The sequence below is a fragment of the Lygodium microphyllum genome, chromosome 2, assembly GCF_053477565.2.
Source record: "Lygodium microphyllum isolate KBCC chromosome 2, Lygodium_microphyllum_v1.1.10, whole genome shotgun sequence".
Taxonomy (NCBI): Eukaryota; Viridiplantae; Streptophyta; class Polypodiopsida; order Schizaeales; family Lygodiaceae; genus Lygodium; species Lygodium microphyllum.
The window spans coordinates 102,652,618-102,673,468 of record NC_141136.1 but is presented as its reverse complement, the minus strand read 5'-3'; the positions used below and the strand labels follow the sequence as shown (position 1 = coordinate 102,673,468).

Here is a 20,851-nt window from a genome sequence, read left to right as displayed (position 1 = left end):
GCACATACTTTGATATTTTTTGGATAAAAGCATTTGCATTGAAGGTGGGACTACTTGAATGAGAGTTTTCACTTTGTAGTGATCGCATGTACAATGATATCACTACAAAGTGGTCATAATAGATCCAATCATGATTATGCTTAATGTATTGCGTAATTTTAATCTTTAATTTTTAAATATCCACAATATTTTTAATGTGTGTGTACTTAAATATTGAAAATTAAGCCATGCCTTCGATAAAATGTGTTGATAACACATTTTATGGTTATCCAATCGATATGGGGTGTTTGTACCAAACAACTGGCAAAGACCATGTCTTGCATGTTCGTAGTGATGTGCTTAGCTCCACAAGGTGTGAACAAAGGCAAATTACCATGCTCAAGGCTCAAAGAGAGATTTTCGATCATGATAGATCCATTCATAGAGATGTTTAAAACATGCCTTTTCATTCAGGAGATTCCAAATGGTCATAGTAAACTAACCCAATGACGTATAGATCTCTAACTAATACTTTACCATCAACGATTGGTTTCAATGTCTAAGATAGATCCATTGGCGGATGTCATCTGAGGATGCATGATGTATAGAATATACCTTTTCATATTGAGATTGCAAGTGGCGATAATAAACTGGCTCAAAACGCCAGTTTGGTATAGATTTTGACCAATACTTTACCATCATAGTGCGAGTGATTGCAATGGCTGGAAACACAAGAATATGAAAAATCATGTTATTAATAAGTAACATGTTAATAGTAATAATAATATTTCGACATTTAACTGCCAAAATGGTGGAAATCATAGTGGATTGATTCATGAGAATGTGCCTCTCCATGTTGAAATTGCAAATTGCTTCATGATAATGAGCCAGTTGAACAACATCTTGATATAGATTTCACTATGATGCATGTTGATCATGTTGTGCCTAATATTTTAACACCAACCAATGATTGTGATGTTTGGAATCACCAAAATGTGGAAAATACTGTGATTAATGAGTCACATGTCAATGTTTCGACTTTTGATCCCTAATGGTAGATTATGCTCCATTTTCCATACTTTGCCTGCAATGGATGTTCATCCTATAACAACGGTATTACTATTTCAAGAGCCAGATGTGCATTCCATGGGGAGTCTTTCTCAAGTATGCGAGAGGTATTGTGGAGATATAAGACTCAAGTACAAGGGTTGATTTTATTTGGAAAGCACTGTTATCCGAATGGAAAAGTAATGTTGCCATTGTTGCAATGTCCACCACAACCATTGTATGGTTTATTGCATGGTATGCACCCTCAGATTAGGATATTTAAAAATAACATATGATCATATAATAGTGCTCTTGCATTTGTATCAACACTTAGAGCTAATGTTGATGAGTTGCCTGTTATTAGGAATGTTTACACCTTTAGAGTGCATGGCTCTATTTATCACCATATAGGTTCTATGTTTCCTAATATGCAATGTCAAGAAAGGCCAAGGTTTGCTTAACTCTATGTTTATGATATTGAGTATTAGTTGTTGAATCGGTTGGGGGTTATGCACGATCTATTACCAAATTTACTTGGGGAGCTTCAATCTATGATGCATCGACACAGCATATATGCTCAATCTTTTAGATCTCTGGGTATGCAATTACAAAATAATCCTATGCAAGAATTAAGAATTTTTGTATTCAAAGAACCAACAGATAATACTTGGCTCTTGTAGCAACTGAGGTTGCGGCTATCATGGCAGGGCAAGGTGATGAGAATACTCTTAATCGCCAAGATATTCATGTTTACACTTGGGATGGGCAACTAGTTATTATCAAGAACATACTCTTCACCTTCATCTTCAGCTTCCATGGCTTGCTCCTCCTTTCTCCCCTCTTTTCTATCTTTCTCTCTCCTCTTCTAGCCTTTCTTCCTACTCTCTTTCTCCCCTCCTATTTCCTTCTACTGCTCATTGGAGCTCGTAACCATCTTGGGGCACTCCTTCAGCACTCTTTCTTTTCCCCTCCTAGTATTCTTGGCCCTAAAACAAACCCTAGAAGATGGACAATAGCTAGACAGTTTGGGTGGCCATGGATTCTTCACCTAGAGCTATCTCAGCTACTATTAAAGCTCAACTCAAGCCCTCCCACCTTTCAAATCTCAGCCCTTAGGAGCTCCTTCAGTCATTCCTGACCTCTCTTACATGGATTGAAGACATGGAGCTCAACATGCAAGGATTTCTTGGTGGGGATAGCCATGAGAGCTCCATTTGAAGCTTTCCATCCTTAAAGTTCAAGCTTGGGAACAAACACAAAAGTCCCCATCATTAGTGGAAGCATTTGAATGCTTGAAGGCTTTATCCATTGGAGTGCTCTAATCAATCGAGCTTGCTTGATGGAGAAATTGGCATCATGGTGGATCATGATATAAGGAAGTGCTTGATATGGATCCCTACAGCAGCTTGCTCAATCACATTTTATATCAGCATGAGCTTCATCACATGGATATGCATGATGACATGGTTACCAACCACCATCAAATGATGTCAATTTTTGATGAAGCAATTGAGAAAATGACCCTCTCGAATTCTAGTACTCAGCAAACCATGGAGTAGCTCACCACTCTTGTAGCTCAACTAGCTACCACTCTGTCCCAAGAAAAGGGGAATGAATCCAAGCACAAGTCTCGATGGTCTCCACCATTGGAGCCACTACATGGTCCACGGGGCATTCTTGGATCCAAGGGTATCCCCCTTTCTACCTATGAAGTTGGTGAACCCTCTTATGCTCACAATGAGCCTCTATTCAGCTCCCCCATCACCCATGTAACCTACCCTCTAGTGGGGCCCTCTCCCACCATTGGTAGAAGCTCCCCTACTCTCCCTTAGAGCCCCAATGGAACTTATATGACTCATCCCCATCATGGATAGTATGGTATTAATGGCCAACATGGCAATCATGGGCAGCATGACAATAATGGACAACATGGCTATAATGGGCAACATGGGATAAATACACAACATGGTATGTATGGACAGCAAGGTTTCCATGGGCAGCATGGTCCCCATGATCTCTATGATAAGATCCTTCTCACTAAGTACAATGGACAATCTCCCTCACCATCTGACTTGGAAGAATGGACATCCAAGTTAGTTTCCTACTTCAATATCTACCCCCACATGGATGATTAGAAAAGTATATTTCCTTCTCTCCACTTGGAAGGATTTGCTTGCATATGATGGCGCTACATCAATCAAGAGAATCATTAGTTCATTGATTGGGAAGACTTTAAAATGCATTGGTTCAAGTATTTGTATCCCCCATGAAAAAAGAGCGGTTGGCAAGATGATGTTATACTCTTGACCAACATAATCTCACTGTACGAGAGTACACAAATCAGTTTATGAACTTGACCATATATGTGGAGAGCATTAATAATGATGCCAAATTGCATAAGTACATCTATGGGTTGGAACCAATCCTATCGAGCAGATGTCATGGCTCAAAATCCTACCACGCTATTTGATGCAATTGAATTGGCCGAAAGATATGCAAGAAAGTATTGTAAGAATGAGAGCTTTCAGTTGGGTTATGGATAGCCCCATACCCCATTGAGGTTAGTCCTATATGGGGGTGGTTTTAGAGGCAATTCCATGCCTAATAGCAAGGCCAAAATACCTACATATCCCCCCCCCCCCCCCCTTCCATGCTAAAAGAAAACATGCACTTTTGGAACAGCACTTGGCTCTAATGCTAAGAGTAAGTATACTAAAAATAGACACTCCACTGCATCACCCTCTAATGGCTCAAGTGGCTAAATGTTCATTTTCCCAAATCCTGTGAAAGAATGGAAGGAAAAAGGTATATGTTTTAAATGTGGGGATAAGTACACTGCCAACCACCATGCCTCCAAGTGCCCTTACAAGACAGCCAAGGTCAAGATTCATAGCATGTATGTAATGGAAGATTGACACAATGATGAGGATGACTTATTTGTTGACAATGAGAAGCATATTGAGGATGTGAACCACGAGTAGTTCTATGACCCGAAGAATGGCTTTCCCTTTGATCCAAATAGTTGTGTATCCCATACACTTGATTTAACATCCTAGTGGACTATATGAAGAATGTCCCCCCATAGATGAAGAAGGTATAATTCAGTATATCTCTGAGGCAATCATTAGTCAACGAGATAAACACTTACAATCTCGATCCATGAAGGAGTTCCTCATCAAATGGCAAGGTCTACCCTTGGAAGAAGCCTCCTAGCGCCCAGCCACTATTGTCAATGAATTTCCTCATCTCCAAGATGCCCAATGGGTTGAAGACTAGCAAGTCGTGTCCCCTTTTAACCACACCTTGCTTTTAAAACAAATTTGTACTTGCCCAAATCTCAATAATATGCTTCTTACATGGGCTAAAAGTACACATTGTAAGCTTTGTTTTGACATATGACATGCTTGTTTGGAGCAACCTATCAAAAGTTATGATAATTTTACCTTAGTAGGCGTGTCATGGATAGCATGTGGTCCCTAGTCTTTACCCACACATTTTCATTGTAGTATGGCTCAGAGTAATACTTTGCGCCCCACTCCTTAGCCCATCTATCACTCCCCTCCAAGTGTCTTTTGTTTTTGTGGGCAAAAACTTCCAGGGTGGGGATGGATTGTAACAAGCAAGATACATAGAAATTAAGGGTTAGACACCAAGTCACACTGACACAGGTATATAAGGTGTAAGAGGTCCAGTTTAGGGCAACCAATTTTATTATCAAAAACATACTCTTCACCTTCATCTTCAATTTTCATGGCTTCCCCTCCTTTATCCCTTCTTTTTTGTCTCTCTCCTCTTCTAGCCTTTCTTCATGTTCTTCCTCCTCCTTTCTCCCCTCTTTTCTTTCTCTCCTCTCCTAGCCTTTCTTCTTGTTCTTTCTAATCTCTTTCTCTCTCTTCAGCTCATTCTTCTCTCTTCTCAACTTCATTCGTTACATTTTTTGTTGGGGTTAATTCAACACAAAATAGTGGCAATGTTCGTGAAGTCAACAAGATCCAAAGTTATTTGGATGCATAATATGTTTCTGCTTCTGAGGCATATTGGAGAATCTATGATTACCCATTGCACAATGAAAAGCCTGATATACGACGATTGCAAGGTACACTTGGTTGGTGAGAATTGTGGTGTTTTGAGATACAAATAATATATCTAATGAACCTTCAAAAAACTACTCTTACTGAATGGTTTGTGTATAATTGCATCCATCTAGTGCAACCAGAACTCTTCCCTATCAAGACTCTTCAATGTACAGGGTGTGGAACGCACAACAAAATATAAGGACAAAGAGGAAGCATGGGAATACGTGTGGTCAGATGCTTTTTGTGACACCTGCCCATGGTGAGCTTTACTACTTGCGAATGTGTTTAATAATGTGTCAAGGATGTACTTCTTTTGAGGATTTAAGTACTATTGGCAATGCGATCTATAATATTTTTAAATATACTTGTATTCCAAAAGGTATGTTGGAGAATTATAATGATACTATGTGCTTCAAAGAAGCTACCTCCCGACAAACTAGTGCTCAACTTTATACTTTGTTTGTTGCAATTTTAGTCTTTTGTAAGCTTGCTTGACTTGGCCAACCGTGGGAAAGATTTTTTGTATCCATAGTAGAGGACATCATATACAAATTGCAACTACAACACATGCATATCTCTCTTGGTATTCTACAGCAAGAGACATCTAACATGGCTTTGTTATATTCTCAAGACCTTTTACACCATACAAGGCGAAGACTCTCTAATTTTGATAGGTTGCCAAAACCTCATCAACCAAACTCTCAGCTATATGGTAAACCCCTTTTGCAAGACTAATATGCATAAAGCACATCAAAACAACATAGGGTTTCTGAATCTATGGAGGCAATGTTGAAATAGAGATAAAATTTTTCCTTTAGTGCAGTTATAGATGCCATGGATGCAAATTTTAGGGATATATTCTTTTTTTATGGTCCTAGTGGATCTAGGAAGACTTTTCTATATTAGTGTTTGCTTGCGAAGTTGCGCTACTGTATTGATTGTATAGCACTGGCAATAACATCGTGTGGCATTGATGCCTTGCTTCTACCAAGTGGACGTACATCACACTCAAAATTTAAAATCCCAATAGAATTAAATAATCAATCCACCTATAATATTCCTATTCAAAGTAACCTTACTTAATTATTGTGACAATCGAGGCTTTTGTGGGACGAGGCTCCTACAATCCATCAACATACCTTTAAATCAGTTGTTAGAACTATAAGAGACATTATGAGTTGTGATAAGCCATTTAGTGGAAAGCTTGTTTTATTTGGAGGGGATTTTAGACAAGTCTTGCTAGTTATGGTAAAGGGCATATGCAAGGATATTGTTAATCGTGCATTGTGTTATTCTTATTTATGAAATTATGTGAGAATATTAAGGCTATCTAACAATACATGAGTGTCAACAACGAGTAATGTGATGGTGAACAATGGATTCATTGGTTTCATTCAAGGAATAGGGGGATAAAGCATGGAATACCGAAAATTGTAATAAATTATGTGTTCCACCTGGCATGGTATTAAAAGGGCACTCTATTAAAACCTTGATCAATGGCCTGTCTAATGTAGGTGACTATACAACGTATTTTAGTGAGCAGGCTATACTTGCATCATGAAATACAGAGGTGGCTACTCTGAATGACCATGCATTGCAATTAACGCTATGACATGTTAGATAGTATTAAAGTGTGGATTTGATTGCAAAGACAGATAACTCATTTTTACACTCCATGGAGTATTTAAATATATTTAAAATTGAACGTGCATTTTCTCATTTATTATTGCTAAAGATAAATGTAAATATTATTCTCCTTAGAAACCTAAATACAAGAAAATATCTATGTAATTTATATATGGTTAATATATAAAGCTTTCAATAGAAAAGTGATAGATGTTGAATAATAATATAAGTGAATATAAACGAATAATTTTTTATTTTTGAGATTACTTTTATTTTAAATGCTTCATAATTTTTATTTACTATAAAACTATAAAATCAGAGGCAATTTTCCCTTTGATTGACATTCACTATTACAATCAAAAAGTTGCTGGGACAAACTTTATCCATTATTAGACTTTTTTTAAAAGTGCCAATGTTTACAAATGATTTGTTGTATATTATATTTTCAAGGGTGAAATCCTCACGTGATGTGAAAGTCTTATTTGATGAAAAAATTTAAAATTTAACCACAAACATTATATACAAGGATATATTTCGAAAGGTGTAGTGATATGCATTGCTTTTCTACAGAGATATAGTTGTTGACGACACTATAAAAACACTATTCTTGCATATGTGTAAAATACTATTTATGTTATGTTTGGTTAACATATACTCTTTTAAAATGAATTATTTTTCATGTTTCAAATTTTATTTAACTTTTGCAAACGTCTATCCTAAAATGGAGCTATTGCCCAACTTTTGACTCTTAAAAGAAACTATAGAATACGTTGTGTACAATAATGATTAATAATATCATAAAAAGAGCACTTGTAAGAGTTATTGAGTATTTGCATAATGATGTCAATAGACATTAAGCTCTTGATTTTCATTAAAATTATACATTGTGAATATACTTTATATTTTTAGTTGTATATATATAAGGTTGACCACAAAAAATTTCAATGCTCTAATACTGATAAGATATTGAGACATTGGTTTAAGTATAAATTCTAACATTTATGTTGTTTTATAATACTGCATTAACATCATTTAATACCTAGTAAATGGTTCACAAATGTTTAACCAAATATTGTTATTTTTAAAATAAAATGATCAATATTAGTTATTACATGTACTTATATTGTAAACTGTGGCATCAATCCCTGCTTTACCTTCACATGTTTTGCTCAAGAATGAAGATTTTACTAATGATTTCTCAAGAGAGATAAAGCTCTATTTTTGTCAGATTCCCTAGAGACATTATTCTTTTTTATTAGCATCAAGCCATTTTTGTAATACTTTATATCAATTAAAAATAGTCAAACATGTATAAACAAAAAGTAAGATATCTTAAACTTATCCTTCATGACTTGCTAACGAAAAGTAAGATATCTTATACCTTTCCTTCATGGCATGTACACTAAAAAGAGACCAAAGTTATCGACGTCGAGCTAAGCTTTACTTATGAATGTCCTAATTGAAGATAAAAATGATTCATTTTTTTTAAAGACAATATTTTAACTAGGTCTCTTAAAGAAAGTCTTTTTGTAATACTTGATCTTTGATATATACATATGTTTCAATTATGATACATTTAAACATAATATTATTATTTCTAAATATCACATGAAACAAGTGTACTTTCTCTGAATCATGTATAGATGAAAGTTTATAAGTTTAATGTATTAAAAGAAGAGATTGTTTATCGAAAATTTTGTATTACAAATTTAATAAATTACTTTTAGTTTTAAATTTAATGTGAGAGTGAGAGTGAGAGAGAATAGTCTAAATATCACGCTTCACAACAACCACATTGCAAGTGACATGACACCATTAACTTAAACTTCAAAATTTATGAGGTCCAATCGATACCAACTTTATGCAAGGAGATGAAAGAAAATTAACTAAAATAAAGAATAAAAATGAAAAAAATTCATACATACGGAATCGGAGAGAGAGAGAGAAAGAAAGAGTTTAGAAACAAAGGAATAAGAGAAAAGAGAGAAATGGATTGTTGAGCGAACTTATCATGCAATAACCCACAACTTCACTAGTACAAAGCTTCCACGAAGCTACAAAGCTACCACGAAACGTCCTAGCATTCCATGCATGCAAAACATTCACGAAACGTTACTTAACCACAAGTAAACAGATAGGACCTATAAATCACACTACATGGTGGCATTCAGATGACCAATGTCCAATCTAAGGAAAGATACAAACCTCTCTCTATATTCCTCCAATCAGCTTCAATCACAAGCATTTCTCCAATTAGCAACAATGGGATGGCATCATGTGACTTGCTTGAGCCAAAGTATAAGCAATGTTATGGCCTAGTAGAAAGGCTGTCTCTTCCAAACACTTCCATCGTAGTACCTGTCAATGTGGCACGACAGCTAAGACTTACCCTCAAAAGTTCTACAAGCAAGCCACTTGTTAACATTAATAAGCAGGGAATGTCTCATTTATGTTCATTGTAGGCCTTTCTATCCAGAATCAATCAGTTAACAATTTCAGTTAAGGAACCCTTGATGGCAGAAAGGGCCAGTGGGAAGAAGACCACCAGAGCCTCTTGAGGAAAAAGCGGAAAAGACTTTGCATAGAAGAAGAACAGTCGCACATATTTGTTGAAGGGTGTAATAAGACCTCAGAGCACCATCAAGAAGATGAGGCTCTAGATTGGACGGCGGTCACCTGCATGTGACTCATGTCATCATTCAGAAGATCTCAAGAGGTAGCTTATTTTTTGAGCAGCTTTTTCCAGGGTTTACTGTACATGTGTTAAGCTACTAAGATCTGCTATACATCATTGTCTCTAATCACTTGTTGGTGTCCCTCCCACACAGAAACCAGCTCCACCTAAACATACATACATGCCCCCTTGATTAGAATTATGTCTAAAAGGGCATGATCAAGTCAAGCATACATAAGTCAACAAAAAAGCTGAGAAAGACTATGATTAATGTAAATTAACGAGGACTGAGACATAGAGGTGATACAGTTGTCAGAAGGTATAATGTGATAGCTTTAAGCAGCTTGACTAGTCGGTAAATATTTTTGCAGGGAGTAATTCATATTTTGTCTGCTGCTCAGTCTTGCATGTCGGGCATAACAGTGGCTTCTTCTTTTGTTTTGCATCATCCAGAACATCCTTGGCACAGCCTGGACAGAGATTTGCATGACCACAAGCCTTGAATAGAGCTCTTTCTTTTGCTTCTTTCCCAAATTCAGCAAAACAGACAATGCACTCCTGCTCGCACAGACAAGTAAATAAGAGATAACACACATTGCAGGGGCTAATTGTAAATCACCAAGAACAGATTTACACACTTACATTCTGAATTTGTTGACTGGTCGCTTTTGCCTCTATGACCTCCTTTTCTATGACTCCCAACTCCTCGATCTTTTTCTCAAGGAGTTTCTCCCTTTCCACTGCAATCGCCTTCCTAGACTGGCAGTCCAAATTTAATGTTCAATAGAGATCAGCACAGAAGAAATTTTCTTACTGCTTAGCAAGGTAGCATCTGAACTAGACATAACACCATTAAGACAGCATATCAAGCTCCTCAACAAAGTCCAATACACCAAGAAAAGTGGCAATCTCTAGTATTTGATGGGCTAAAACAAGAAACCAACCTTCTTGATCTCTTCATTGTGTCTTTCTTGCAGCAGTAACTGCTTCTCCTGGAACTTCTTTTCCAGTAAAGCCAACCTTTCCTCCATCATCGCCTGCAGCATGGAGTCTAGCTTCATTAATTTCATTGCTTCCATCTGTTGCTGCTCAGCAAGCCGGACTCTGGAAAATAACCATCTTTCAGCCAACAACTAGTAGTGCAAGAGAACTAGTCACTTGAAACATTAGACACATACTGATGCTTTTTCTGCTCCTCATTGATATTGTCCTTTATACGTTGAGTCTTTGCTTCATAATCAGCAACATCTGCTTTTTGATTTTGTTTGTTTTTTTCCAGCTGTTCTCTGATTTCATTTTCCCGAGCGCGAAATTCATTAATTTTCTTAAGCTTCTCCTCTTCATGATATCGTTTGCGTTCAAGAATCTGTTATCCAGGTAGGTTCTCTCTCTCTCTCTCTCTCTCTCTCTCTCTCTCTCTCTCTCTCTGTGTGTGTGTGTGTGTGCGCGCGAACGCGCGCATGCATACATGCATATGTAGGCCATCTGGCCAGCAGATACAGGTCATACAAACCATATATAAAGTCCAAAATGGCCATTTAGTTAGCAAAAGGAAAATCAAACTCTCCTATATCCCACCCTTGGGCCATGTAAAGTCGAGAAAAACAGTATATGAAAGTGATTAAAAGCTGTTCTCTGGTGTTACTTCCCCAAATGCAAGATTCGCTAATCTTATTAAGCCTCTCCTCCTCGCAATGTATTTTACATTCGTGAATCTATTATCTAAGTAGGTTAGCACACATCCAGGGGTATGTGCACGCGCGCGCACTCTAGTAGAGGTTGCCTCTCCTCACAATGTATTTTGCATTCATCAATCTATTATCCAAGTAGGTTAGGGCACATGCTACATGCACACACACATGCAAGGGTGCTCTCTCTCTCTCTCTCTCTCTCTCTCTCTCTCTCTCTCACATGTAGAGGTTGCTGAAATTAAAGAATAATCAGATGTACAAGAGGCATGGCCAACATGCAAAAGCCACTTTCACCACTTTGAAAAACAAAACCTTGAAAAACCAGTACTGTGACACTTTGAAAAGGTGCAATATTGTAACAAACCTTTTGTATATAAATTGTTACCAAGACATATTGGCTCAATGACTCCAAATTAATTTGATGTTAATGTACTTTGAAAGGGGATCTGTATTATTTAAGTGCTTCAAGATATGATTAAATGTTTATCTTTCTATTGAAAGGTGGACAATGGCCGAAATGTCCTATTATTATACTCGGGTCATCATTGACGAGATGCCCAAGAGAAAATTAAAAGTTTAGTCAAGCAGTCAAATTGACCAAAAAGCTTAGATGACTAAGACTTTTACACTCAGATAGTCACATTGACTAGAAGCCCATATAATGATTGGTTTTAGAAAGTAAAACAAATACTCATGATTGAAGAAACAAATGCACCTGGATGTCAATCCCACCTATAGGATTTCAAAACCTATTAGAATTCAATCGATACTAAAGTCTCTCTTTGGATCCTTTGCACCTGTATACCTATATAGATAAGGCTCTCTTGCCCCATCTCACCACCCCTACACTCCGTCTAGCATGAGGGATAACCATATCATCCGCGCTAGAAAGTAGCAGCAAGAGGGACAAAGTATATACACGTATAGATGAGGCTCACCTGCCCCATCTCACCACCCTCTCACACTCCCTCTCTTGCATTGTAGTCGTGAAGGATAACCGCATCACTTGCACTAAGAAATAACAAGAGGGGTTACTAGCCCCTTCCCCTTCTTTGAGAAAGATGATCCCTTCCACACCTTGGCATTTGCCTTGGTCGAAGAATCCGAGTTGGAGTCTCATAAGGATAAGGATGACTCGCCTGAAGAGTCCATATCCTCCTTTTTCTTCTTGTCCTTTTTCTTCCACAAGCTGCTAACTCATTACAATCTTTGCGCAAATATTCCTTCTCACCATAATGATAACACTAGGCTTTAGACTTTTACTTCCTGTCACCCCTCTCTAAAGTTACATAATACAAATGTCTTAGCAAGGCCACCATACTGAGATGGAAGCCCCTAAAATCTCAACGACACCTCATGCTCGAGCAGCATCAAAAACATATATGTGAAACTGACTAAAGTCAATGATGTCTGAGCCCTTGAAGCATTGGCTACTCCATCAAACTCCAAAGAAAGCTTATAAAGCACAACTTTCTCACAAGATGAACCTCTGGAAGCAAGGACTATATGTGCCAAAGCTGATCTTGCACTTGTGTAACATGACACAAGATAGATTAAATAGTATCTTTAGGCTCAAACTTCATTTGCTAGAGCTGTGCATAGAGGGTTACTACATGCATAGTCAATGAAGTCTCGTACAACATCACTATCCTTGCTCCATTGTGCATAGCCCTCCAAGGCAACTTTCTATTGTTGTACATATTCCTGCTTGTGCACATTTATCCCACAAGCTCCATCCCATCCCCCACCATCTCCTCTGGTAATATCCTCATACCTTCCATACCTTTTAGCAAGAAACGGTATCAATGATGCAATTGTGGATTTCCTGGCCCTTTGTGTTTCCAAGGGGGCTTTCAAGAATCGCGAGGAGTTTCTTCAAGGCTTCCAATCTCCTTTGGGCCTTTCTTTTATGCAAGTCCCTCTTTTCTTCATCATCGAAGTCGCCATCCCCTGCCACTTGGCCCTTGGTCCCTATTGTTTCTATGTAGTTTATCGCACCTTCAATAGTTCCTTGCTATTGTTCCTCAATTGGGTCACAAGCTTGGCCCATACATCCTTGCCTAGAGTTATATTAGTAGATGTCAAAGGCAAAAGTTATAATAAGTTATCCTTGGCATGTACTAGGTGGTATCTAGTGTCAGATTTTGGCCTAGAAGACTTTACTAGCCATTAATGTTAGTGGTGACATTATGAACTAGACATTAATTCATTAATTAATGCCAATTCACTAAAAAATGCTCATGAATACTTGAATGACAAATTGGCCTAGCCAGTTTAATTATTGGTTATCAGCCCAACCAGTGAAAACTATCAAAGAGCTATCCCCAACTCATCAAGAAGCCATTGGAGACAGGTGGCAGCCCCTGCAGGCTGTCTATAGGTTGGTGACAGCAAAGTTGGGGCCCAAAAGGACAAGTTACTTCATGTGAGGCTCTAGTTGTTGATGGGCTCTAGTCAATTGGCCATTTACAGTAGGGCAACATTCAATTTAAGTCAATTTTGGCAATGAAACTATTAAATTTCTCTCTCTCTCTCTCTCTCCAACTTCCTCTCCATTCTTTTAGCCAATTCATAGCTTCCTCAAGAGATCTCGATCAAATTGGGTCCCAAGAGGGTACAATTGAAGAAATCTGATGCTAAACTCTAATTTATAGTAAAAATTAAGGTTTATGAATCACCTTGGGAAGAATCCTCAAAATTCAAGGCAAGTACTTGAAATTCAGTGCCTAAAATACAAGGATATCAAAGAATTTCAAGAGGCCAACCAGCCAACATTAAGTTTGGGGCAGATTTTTTTTTTCCCAAAGAAAAGTAAAATTCCATTTGCATACCTCAAAACAAAGTGTCCCAAGGGCAAAAACCAGTACAAAGCAACCCTTTGTAAGGGACTTCCATATCAAGAATTATATAACTAGGAGAAGCCTATTACAAAGCTTGAGTAAATAGCCACTCAGGAGGTCTATATTGCCAAACCATGTGGATCTGGAAGAGGAAAAATGTGTGAAAATCCCAAGTCCTAAGAAAAGCATCTCTCTTCATCCTCATAGTCTTCGAGCTGCCTTATATTCTCTCCCATCTCCCACGACAAATATGCACAATCTCTGTGTAGATCCTAGAGAGACTCTCTACAATAGATATGTCCAAAAAATCAATAGCCTAGCTACATCTGGCTATCCATGTGAACCAACCAATAATGCTAGCTATGAGCTCTCATTTGTGAAAATGTCCCTGAGTCCATATTGTCTGTGACAAATCTCGCATGAAAGTCACGCTCATAAGCTACCCCAAGATGAGATAAGCTGGACACCCCTATATATCCTCATACCCACAAGCTAGGCCTCTATCAATGACCCATGCAACAAATCAAGGGGCCAATTGACTCAAAGCCTTGCAAGTCACAAATGACAGCAAGCTCCATCCATTTGCAATACAAGGTTAAAGAAATGCCACAAGGGGCGCCAAGTTTTGGGACCAATCGGGTATCAGCTGTCCGAGATTAAGTAGTGAAGTGTGTATTTCATTCTATGTGAATTTGCTTCTTGCTGTAATTAAGTGTTAATCAAGTCATTACCACCCTTCTGAAGGAGGCAGGCTGGTTTCATCCTCTCCACGACAGCATCCTTTGCACAACTTACAGTCATCCTAACATGATCTATGTGGTATACACAGTTCAAGGCACTGAACTGCTACATTTTCTGTGGTAGCAACAGATGACATCAATTTTCCCCATCTTTCATGCAGTTTCTCATCTTCTTCTGCAGTTCTCTCTTGCTGGCCAGCTGTTACCAGCCCTCCCAGCCACCTCAGCAGCAGCACTATCATCAGCCAGCTGTGTTTTGCACCAGCCACCCAATTGTATCAGCAGCAATCCCATCCTGATAAGGGCCCAGCTGTGTTTTGCAGCACCAGCAACAGCACCATCATCAATAGCCCTAAATGACATCATCTCCAACTGCCTTTGCAGCATCAGCTGTAGCAACACATCAGGCTGCAGTTTTAGCTGATCCGATCTGTGGTTTGCATGATTCCTCTGTGTGTGCTTGTTCCTCTTATAGGTTCCACACGTTGCAGCAGCTGAATTTCCAACCAGTTTGGACAATTCTTTTTATTCCATCTTGCCTACAGCTTTACATGTGGGAGGATTCAAACTTGACATGATTGAGATCTCCAGTTCGAGTCTTTGCCCACACCTAAGTTCGAGGTTCAAGGCCCAAAGATAAGCACCAAGGTTAGCTTTTTCAGGCATACACGCACATCCAAAACCAACTTATTGACATCATCTCTAATAGTTCGAGTGCCATTGCCCTAGCTCGAGTGCCATTCACTAACACATCACAAATCAGCAGCCTTGGAGATCTTTTATAGAGAGTCAGAGTTGAACCTCCATGGTTGTGTCATTTTTTGGTCCTATGTCACCTTGTAGCCCTTCGGCTCATTCAGGTTTCTTCTTTTGCTCAGGTTTCTTCTTTCTCATTGTCCGGCTCCATATCATGGGCAATTGTGCCAGTCTTTAGGCGGCTAGTTTTTGCCACAAGCTATCATTTCACAATGGATCAATTATGGTTCTATGGCAGGTTGTCCATATTTGTCTAGAATCTGTAGTGGGCAGTTTTTTCACAACAGTAGATTGACCAATTAGCCCACAACGTGTTACCATCTCAAGAGTCATGCAACAATAATCATAGTGCTACAAACAATGCCGGAAAGCTTCATGTCCAAATTTAAAAAGTAAAATCCTAGACATTAAACTGTTGCTTGGACCTTAACATCTGAGTTACTTTACATGCAAAAAGGACATTAGAATTGCTATCACAATTACCAACATGGAATCAAAGTCGGCCCTCACATCGATGGGTGGGGCCCTCATTCAGTGGAGCTAACTCTCTTGAGTTATCTTACGTGCAAAAAAAAGGACAGTAGAACAATGGGAACAAGCACAACCCAAGCAAAATAGGAGCTTTTGCCATTATTCAATAGAAGCTCTGAAAAGAAGGCACTTATCCATACTTCACGCTGGTGCCTTTCTTCCGATTCCTGCTCTTTTAGTTTCTGCTGCTGAACCTCTTCATTAATTTTCCAGAACTCTGCTGTGGCCTTGCCAAGCTCCGACCTGTTTTGCTCGACAGCCAGCCTCTTTTCCTTTTCCTCTTCTACAAGCTCGGCGGTCTTCCTCTTTAATTCCTCTTTCTCCTGAATCATGAATAGAGATAATCAGCTAATAGACAATTAAGCAACAGATGCAGATGGAGCTAGCCACATTGCAAAAGTGTGAGGTAACTACAATCTCGATTCTCTTCAGTGGTAGGAGAACTTTTTCCACGTAACTCTCGACAGACCACCGCTTGACGACCTTCTTCTTGAAGTCGGCATCCTGCATGTCCCTTTCTGTTGCCAGGTAGCCGTACAGGATGCGCTTGCCGTCAGGCGTTGCCAGGCCCTCCGAGTTCCCGTGAAATGGACCTCTGCCGTGGCAAACCCTGTGCCAATCCGCACGGCCGCGCCGTTCACTCTCCAGGCACTCGCAGAGAGCCTGCGCATCCATGTACCCTAGGGGAGTGGCAGGAAACACGACCAGGGACTTCCCCCGGTTGCCTTTTGCTCCGTAGAGCGCGATCACCCTCCCGTACTGCAAGTCTTTGACGCCTTTGAGGAAGCGGCGGATCTCTTCGTTTTCCAGGCTCTTCCAGACCTTCCTCTCGGCATCCCAGCCAGTCATGGTGTTTTCTATGATCACCACGGGCGGCCACACCACCTTGTGATCCTCTGAAGGAGGTGCATCTGCCTTCCGTTTGGCAGGAAGCACGCTGCCGCTGCTGCTGCGAGGCTGCTCGGCTTCCCCTCCGGCGTCCTGCAGGTGCGACGCCATGTGTACGACAGTCACTGCTGATGGTTTCTCGGAGGAACGTAGCCGACCAGCGTCACAAGTTGCTCGACAGAACGGCCAAGTTTTCTTCCTCCTTTTTTTTAATTATAAACTAGGCGCTCCGCGCCTAGACTCGCCCCGGCGCGCGAAGTACCGGGGCGGGCGCGATTTTCGCGGCGAGGGCAGGTGCTGGGCGCGTAGCACCAGCCCCCTCGTTTCTTTGTGGGGAGGTTGGGAGCTGCCACGTAGCACCCGCCCCTAACCTCCCCTTAACTAATAGTATAGATGCGCCAGCTTTAATTATAAGACCACCCAACTTGGAAGAATACAAATGTCAAAGGAACTTAGTCAAGTTTGCATGAACTCGTGAGCAGGGTACTCCCGGGCCCCATGAGCATTCCCAACAGCTATTACGGTAAAAGGCCCAATAAAATAGCCCCTTCCTGACAATTTTACAAGAAAGATGTGGTTTTTTTAGTGATTTAATAATATAATATGAATTTTTAAAATTTACAAATGAGCTTAAGTCAAACAATTAAACCATGTAAAAATTTTTATATTTTACATTTTGTAAAACCCTAAAGTAATGCATCCTCGAGTGTCACTCTATTGGCCCCTCACTGTCCATCTTTTATGAACCTTTCATTTGTAACTAAGACTACTTGATAAAAATATCCAAATGTCCTAATATTTTTTCTTTGAGCTCTATATAATATAAATAGTTTGATCATTAAAAAATATTTATGCACTCACTTGGAAAAAAAATTTATAATGCAGGATTGTTAGATGGCAAACTATTGGTCCCTTTACCCTAAGGCTTTTGGGTAGGTCATGGTAGAAGTTAGGTTTGATTCCCTAGGCGAATTGGTGGATTTCAAGCTCTATCTATATGGGGCAATGGGAGGGTATTTGAAAATTTGCTAAAAATGGCATCCCTTTTTTTTTAACTCATGAGTAGAGTAATTATGCCACTAGCACTACGAGTCTCTACACCCTAAGCAACCTACCCTTTCCTTTATTACTAATTTGTAATAAGGTAAAGTTTTAACCAATAGAGAGTCGGTAGCCTATGATTTGATCATTCAATTTGTTGCATCCTTGCTCTGCACTAGATAGCCTTATTCTAGTGAAGGAGTATGTTCCCTACCTCCAATGAAATTGGATTTCTAACCTTGTTTCCACTTCCATTCCCAATAGATTTTTTGGGTGCCCTTATATTGCCATGATTAGCCTAGTAATGATGTCAAAGTGTCTTTTAATGTCGTTGCAAAATGAATGAAAATATGAGTGTTATAAGACTTATACGGTGGATAGTTGGTACCATGTTCTTTGAATAGTTGGCATCATTCTCTCTAAACTTTATAGAGGCAAGTTATGCCCTCGCTCATGCAGAAAAGTGCACATTGTCCTAATACATGCGTTTCAAGTCAAAGTCCTACATTACAAACTCGATTTTTTGTCACTGCTTATTTCTCCATAATTGTGTGAATCATTTCTCCTCTCTATTGTTGAGAATCAACTAGCTCTTGTCCAATGTTTCTTACTTACTGGTAGTTTATGTCTAGGTGTCTAATATTCTAACTACTTGTATTTGCACCCCTTTAGGAAGAGCCATGTCAAATTGTACAATGTTGCTTGGTCGTCACAAGGCAAAGCCTACTATGTTAATGGGATTAGTCGAGTCCATTAATGGAGAATATACATTTCATATACATGAAAGATACACTTCCTATTTTGGTCGGCATGGCAACATGTGGGCCACCTTTGCCTCTCCTCCTCCTTAGCCACATAACAATCCCATCAAAAGCTACCCAAACATGAAACAACCAATGCATTGAGCCCAGTGTGCCTGCACAGTGACATCACTAAAGAGAAATAGCAATAGTTGATAAGTTGCAATTGTTGACTAGCTCGAGGCTAGTAGGTTTGCATTATTATGCGTAAAGATGGGTATTGACCTTAATAATTGGAGGTGAAAGAAGGATTTTGAAGGGAGTTAGGGGTGGCTTAAGAACATGCCATTGCACATGTGGACAAGAAGGGTGATGGGTTGGAGGTGCATAGGAAAGCCTAGTAGTGGAGATTGTGGTTGGAGGCTTTGAGTTGCAGTATTTTGTCGAGATTTCAATAGCTTTCTACATGTAATGCAACACATCTAGTGTACATGTAATGCAACACATCTAGTAGATTACATCATTCATCCCCACCATCTTTGAGAAAAGCTTATTGATAAAGCAAAGCTTAGATTTTTTGCCATTTGGTAATGCTTATCAAAACTTTTTGATAAAGCCTAGCATCATTCAAAGCTTAGATGTTAAACATTTTTCATTTCATTTGGATTACACTCGTTGTTTTTTTAAGCATTACCAACAACGATTGGACATTTGAGTATTGGTTTTTTTATTAAGATATTCATTATTCGAAAATTGATGAAAGATTAGCAATGTGTTGATCACATCAATTTGATATTTAGAGTTTTTCAAGAGCGCTGGTGAAAGATGAGAACTAATTGCATTGAAAGTTAGTTTTCAAAAGCCTTTGAAAAATAGAGTTTTTTTATTTGTCACTTTTCTCTTTGGAAATTTTAATTCAAACATGTGGCATCATTCTTGCAATGACAAGTGGCATCACACATTAGTAGTTTTTGAAAATTTGAGTTTCTAAATTATCACTTTTGTCTATTTTGATTTAGGCATGTGGCATCATCATTGCAATGACAAGTGGTGTTATTCTTTAGTTAGTTTCTAATCTCTATCTCTATTACATATTAAGCAAAGGTTGGGGGGACACATTCAGCCTCCCTGCAAAGTAATTTATGACATTCGCATGGCAAATTTCACGCTTACATTTGCAAATGCCCACCCTTGTATGTCTTGTAAGGTTGTGCATTCATCACAAAGGCACATAATACTATGAAAGTCTTTGCAAAATAAGTATAAAAAGAAGGGGAGGAGATAGGCAAAGATCTACACCCATTGCAACCTTTCACCAAATTCTAGGTAGACAAAATAAATTAAATGCATGTAAGGAGGACATGCGAATGGCATCAAGTAGCTCCTCCACTGCAAGTCAAAATTTTTCACAAAAAATGGCATGCATTCAGAGGCCAAAAATCAATATGAGTTACCAATCGATGCTACATAGCTTTTTTTCATCGAATAAAAGCATGGATTCAAAAGCCAAAAATCAATACAATCTATTTTTATGTACATTAATAAATATTTATTTGTGTGTATCTATTTTTATGTATATATGTTACATCGATAACATTTTGATATTAATATTAGGCATTTTAATATCAATATTAAAAACATGTGATAATAGTAATACATTTAATACTAGATATTTTAATATTAATATAAAAATTAAGTATTAAAACATTTTAATATTAATATTTTTTAATTTAACATTTTTTAATATAATATTTTAAGAATAGTATCAAAACATTTTATACAAAATATTAAATGTTCAAATATTAATATTAAAATCATATAATAATATTAAATGTTTTATATTGAATATGAATATGCATATTAAAGTACTTTAATATATGTAATACTTAATTAAATGCATATTAATATGTATATGTATACATTTAATATTAAAATGTGTATACATTTAATATGAATATTAAAATGTGTTTCAAAATGTTCTTTCAATATTCAAAATGATTTCACCTCACATTTTCAACTCAATGGGTCGTGTTGAAGCATAGCAAGCCAATAGAAACATAAAGCTTGCCACGCCTTCCCTTTATATGCTGTTATTTCTCTCTACACACTTTTCTATGCCTATGGGATAAAGCATCTCTCTTCTATTGCATGTGTGCAAGGAGGTGCGGGAGGGTTTGTAGGTACATTCAATTCCATTGTACCAATGTTATATTATTATCCAG

The 20,851-nt window shown here is 38.3% G+C and overlaps 1 protein-coding gene across 1 annotated transcript; it reads right to left on the bottom strand.

The window, feature by feature from the left end:
- Positions 1–8,852: 8,852 nt before the first annotated feature.
- LOC148040110 (uncharacterized) lies at positions 8,853–17,052 on the bottom strand. Its single transcript, XM_087696761.1, has 7 exons — positions 16,375–17,052; positions 16,101–16,283; positions 10,581–10,768; positions 10,347–10,506; positions 10,045–10,161; positions 9,710–9,960; positions 8,853–9,569 (listed from the first exon to the last, which is right to left on the bottom strand). Exons 1-6 carry the CDS (start codon positions 16,957–16,959, stop codon positions 9,751–9,753), a joined length of 1,443 nt encoding a protein of 480 aa, XP_087552887.1. The 5' UTR covers positions 16,960–17,052; the 3' UTR covers positions 8,853–9,569; positions 9,710–9,750.
- Positions 17,053–20,851: the final 3,799 nt, after the last annotated feature.